The following is a 5,174-nucleotide window of genomic DNA, read 5'->3' on the forward strand; positions in this document are numbered from 1 at the left end:
GGTGCTATTTAAGAGACTGAGCTGAATACAGCTCCTCAGACTGAGGAAGTCTCTCGGATGAGAGACGAAACGTTTCTACATTTTTTGGTTGATTTGCTTTGTTTTGTTTTTTTGAATGTCCAGAGGACCAGATTTAACTTTTTTAGATTTTTCTACCTGGATTATTGAGCATGCATCAGGATATGCATCAGGGATGTTTTTACCTATGTTATGTATGTAGATTGTAAAGAGGGTGGGTCCTAAGACTGAGCCTTGTGGTACACCATTGTTGACTGTTAAATAACTGGAGGAAGTACCATTATGTTGAACACATTGCCTCTGGTCTGAAAGATAGTTAGAGACCCAACCAATGGTGTGTTCTGAGAAACCAATTTCTGAGAGTTTATGACACAAGATGTTCTGATCCACAGTGTCAAAAGCTTTAGACAGGTCTAAGAAAAGTGCAGCACAATAATCCTTAGCATCCAGTGCTTCAACAACGTCATTAAGAACCTTCAGTGAAGCAGTGGTTGTGCTGTGTTGTTCCCTGAAACCAGATTGATGTGGAGGTAAGATGCTAAATGAGTCCAGGTCATTTTTGATTTGAGAGTTTATCAGTTTTTCTAGAACCTTGGCTAAAATGCAGAGTTTAGAGATTGGTCGATAGTTGTTCAGTGTGGTGGGGTCTCCTCCCTTCAGCAAAAGAAGAACAAAGGCTGTTTTCCAAGTGTCTGGGATGGAGTTTTGTCTTATGGAGAGATTGAAGATGTGGGTCACAGGGACTGTGATAACATGAGCAGCCAGCCTTAAGAAATAAGGTGGAAGTTCATCTGGACCTGCAGATTTTTTAAGATCAAGATCTTTTAACAGTTTATTGACCTCACTGCCTGAGAATGGAGAAAAAGAGAAGGTGTGATTAACTGAGTATTGACTTGTAGGAGGGATTTGATTAGTAGAAGTTTGGTTATTAAGTGAAGTGGCTGATTTTCCATTAGTAACTGTGTCAAATAAAGAACTAGAAGCAACAAAATGTTTGTTGAAACAGTTCAGGATCCCGTGCTTATTTGACACAGGAACAGAGTTAACGAGAAGTTGTGATGGGAGGTCAGATGATTGGGGGGGTGCCTGAGAGAGATTTGATGGTTTTCCAGAATCTGTTGGGGTCATTTAGATTTTTGGAGGTCTGAGATAAGAAATAGTTGTGTTTTGCTGCTTATATGGCAGTTGTACATTTATTCCTCATCTGTCAAAAACTCAACCAATCAGTGTCTGAGTCAGATTTTCTTGCTGCGGCCCAAAGATGGTCTCTCCTGTGCAGGAGGTCAGCTAGCTCTGGAGTAAACCAGGGGCTGTCTCGTCCCTTTATTCTGAACTGACGAAAAGGAGCATGTTTGTTCACAAAATAAATGAAACTATTATGAAAATAGTTCCAAGGGGAGTTCATGTCATCAGTTAACAGAATACGATGCCAGTCAAAGTGAGACAGATCCCAGAGGAATGACTGTTCACAAAAATGTTTCAGATCCCTTTTTTGAATTTATCTGTGCTTAGAAGGTGGAAGTTTAATATCTCTCAAAGCTGTTGTCACACAATGATCACTCAAGATATTGGCAAATACACCTGTACCAGGGAATTTGTGAGGCATATTAGTTAGAAATAGGTCTAAGATGGAGGATTTTTCAGGACGGTTTTTGTTTAATCTAGTGGGAGAGTTGATCAATTGGATAAGATTGAGAGACAGGCAACATTCCTTGAATTTATTACAGAGGGAGGTCAACTTACCCCAATAAATATTGAGGTCTCCAGCCAAAAGGATCTCTTTGAATTTTAAACTACCAAGAAATTCTATCAGGGCAGACAGAGCCTCAGGTGTTGCTGAGGGGGGACGGTAACAACAGACTACAGATAAGATCTGGCCACTATTCAAGGTGATGTTTACAGCTAAGGCTTCAAACTGGTTTGGAATTGTTTTAGAAGACACAGGCCTAACAACCAAAGAATCTCTGATGTAAACAGCGACTCCCCCCCCCCCCTTATTTTTTGACGATCACAGTGGTAGATGTTACATCCATTGATTGCCAGGTCATTAATGAATACAGATTTGTTGAGCCAGGTTTCAGAGGCTTTATAGGAACAAACTATTAGTAAAGTTATTTATCTAAGAAGGCCAGCAGACAAGTTGAATCATGGCTTCGTTGCAGTCTCCCATCCTGAGCAAGCACAGTGGCAACGATGAAAAGGAAAAACTCCCTTTTTAAAAGGAAGAAACCTTCAGCAGAACCAGGCTCAGGACAAGCGGCCATCTGCTTTGACCGGCTGGTTTGAGAGGACAGGAAGGAGAGACAGACGAACACAGAATGGTAGGTCCAGATATAGGTCCAGATGTACCTGAAAGACAAAAAAAAAAAAACAACAACACATGTTAAGGATAGAAAAAAATTACAAATACAAAACAGGGTGAGCAGATTAAGTAAAGACAGTAGCGGATAGAAAAAGTAAATGGTAAATGGACTGTACTTATATAGCGCCTTTCTATCTTATTTCAAAATACTCAAAGCGCTTTACACTACAATCTGTGTCCTCATTTACCCATTCATACAGCACTCTACTAGATTTCTACAAAGCTAATTGAACAAATCATTTTAATGAGACTAATCAGTGCTTTAGATCACATTCAGATACTGATGGAACACACATCAGAGGCTAGGAGGGGTTCAGTGTCTTGCCCAGGGACACTTGGACATGTGACTGCTTGTGGATTCGAACCCACAACTCTCGCATTGGAGGACGACTGCTCTAACCACTCAGCCACAGCCGCCCAAGTGTGGTCAGTTTGTCCTCCAGCAGTCTAAGCCTATAGCAGCAAAACTAAGGGGAAGCTCAGGAAACCCAAGCCGACCCTAACTATAGGATTTAGCAAAAAGGAAAGTCTTAAGCCTAGTTTTTAGACGTGCTCACTGATGACGCACAATAAATCTGGTGCAGATCGGATGATGTATCACTGAGCCATAACTGTAGAAATAATGTAGGCGGCACTGTGGACGCTATTGGCCACTTATCATAGAAACCTGTTCAAGGGGTGGATAATGATTGATTGATCATACTGATTTTGGTGCACCTCGGCTCAAATATGTGCAATTTAGAGTCAAACGTATTGCAAGGGCGTCACTTCTTAATTCGCCACGCTGCCACGCCGCCACGCCCACATCTTCCAGCAAAAACAGTTTGCTTTTTAAAGCAAGTCAGACCAACTTGTTAAATGTCTTCTAACACAGGACCATAGTGATTAGGTCAAGAGTATCATAGAGGGAGGATTCCAAGTAAAAAAAGAGACTTTCTGTTCTGAGGCGGCGGGGCTTTTTGACCTCAAAATATGACCAAAGAGAACCGTCGGGCATCCAACAGGGATGACTCATGCCAAGTTTGGTGCAATTCCATCTTTCAATGTGAAAGTTATAGTGTTTGGAAATTAATGGCGTGAAGCGCAATTTTGAGGCCTGGCCACACCCCTTTAACATATATGAAAATGCAAGGTTTTGACAACATTTACTCTCCAATGTTTTAAGGGCATATTAACCAAGTTCGAATCCTTCAAAATCCTTAGGAGGAGTTCGTTAAAATTCTCAATTAGAAACGCCAAAAATTACCCTTTGACCCCAAATGGCCGACTTCCTGTTGAGTTTGGACCAGGGCTCCAAGAAACTTTTTCATAGGTCCTGAGAAGATACAGATGTTCACCAATTATCTGAATTATTGGTCATAAATTGGCTTGGGGCTGAGGTTTTAAAAACTTCTAGGGGGCGTTGTGGAGGCTATTGGCCACTTATCATGGCTTCCTGTTCAAGGGGTGGATAATGATTGATCATCCTGATTTTGGTGCACCTCAGCTCAAATCTGTGGAATTTAGAGCCAAACGTATGGTGATGGCGTTACGTCTTACTTCGCCATGCCGCACCACCCACATGCTCCATCCAAAACTGTCATTGTTGGAAAGCAAGTTACATCAACATGTCTTTGGTTGCTGGACACACTATCATGCTGATTAGGTCACAGGAGTCAGATAGGGACCATTCAACGTAAAACTATACACTTCCTGTTTTCAGGGGGCGTGGCTTAAGTGATGTCATGATTTGACCATTCAGTCTTGCAGGGGACGGGATGTGGATCAATCACTCAAGGTTTGATGTCTCAGACAGTTTTCTTGTAGGAGCTATTAGCATTTTGTTTTTCATGGCGAGATGTCAAACTTTGAGGTCTGGCAGATCGGATGATGTATCCCTGAGTTATAACTGTTGGAATAATCTAGGGGGCGCACTGGAGTCATATGTTAAACTACAATATCAGCAGTTGGTGTGTGAGAGCTCCTGAGCCAGCGGCCAGGTGACAGACTGCGTTCGAGAGGCAGGTGGACCCAGTGGCTAGTGTCGGCTTTCGGCTGTCGAGCCGGGGGGGCTGCAGCTGCTGGGACGAGGTGCGGAGGTGCGGGAGGATATCGCCGTTGGATCCTTGTTTCAGTGAGGGCCGATTTGCTGTCGTGGTTCTTGGAGCGTCTGGAGCTGCGGGATCTGTTCTCCAAAAATCGGACTTGCGGCGTCTGCTGGTCTGTGGTAGTGGAGGGTGGCTCTGGACTGACGACTTGTTGGACCGCTGCCATCGGGCGGGTGGATATTTTGGGGTCCGCTGCTACTGGGAAGAGAGGTGGCTTTTTTTTTTTTCATCTGACATCGGGCTTCGGCTAATTAATGTTCAAGACTTGAAAAATCAAGACCAGCAGGAGAGCGGCTGTTACAGTGAGTAATGGCAAAATTCTCTGGAAAAAAGTCTCTGGATGTTGTAGGGTTGTGTTGGCTTACACGGCTCTGCAATATTGCGTGGACATCGAGGGCAGTTCCCCTGGATTGGCAGACCAGGGTGGTGGTCCCCCTATTCAAAAAGGGGGACCATAGAGTGTGTTCCAACTATAGGGGGTCACGCTTTTAAGCATCCCTGGTAAGGTCTATTCGGGAGTTTTGGAGAGGAGGGTCCGTCGGATAGTCGAACCTCAGATTCAGGAGGAACAGTGCGGTTTTCGTCCTGGCCGTGGAACACTGGACCAGCTCTACACTCTCAGCAGGGTCCTGGAGGGTACGTGGGAGTTTGCCCAACCACTCTACATGTGCTTTGTGGACTTGGAGAAGGCGTTCGACCGCGTCCCT

General features: G+C 43.9%; 1 protein-coding gene across 1 annotated transcript in view; it reads left to right on the forward strand.

The window, feature by feature from the left end:
- The window catches only part of nt5dc1 (5'-nucleotidase domain containing 1), a gene marked incomplete at its 5' end in the record, with an annotated part of 416,600 nt that overhangs the window by 303,233 nt on the left and 108,193 nt on the right, over positions 1 to 5,174 (forward strand). The window contains 1 exon segment of the mRNA XM_037686065.1: positions 1,820 to 1,848. Coding sequence (XP_037541993.1) covers positions 1,820 to 1,848 — 29 coding nt within the window.

Source organism: Nematolebias whitei, chromosome 12, assembly GCF_014905685.2.
Source record: "Nematolebias whitei isolate Nwh7 chromosome 12, NemWhi1, whole genome shotgun sequence".
In the NCBI taxonomy this organism is placed as follows: Eukaryota; Metazoa; Chordata; class Actinopteri; order Cyprinodontiformes; family Rivulidae; genus Nematolebias; species Nematolebias whitei.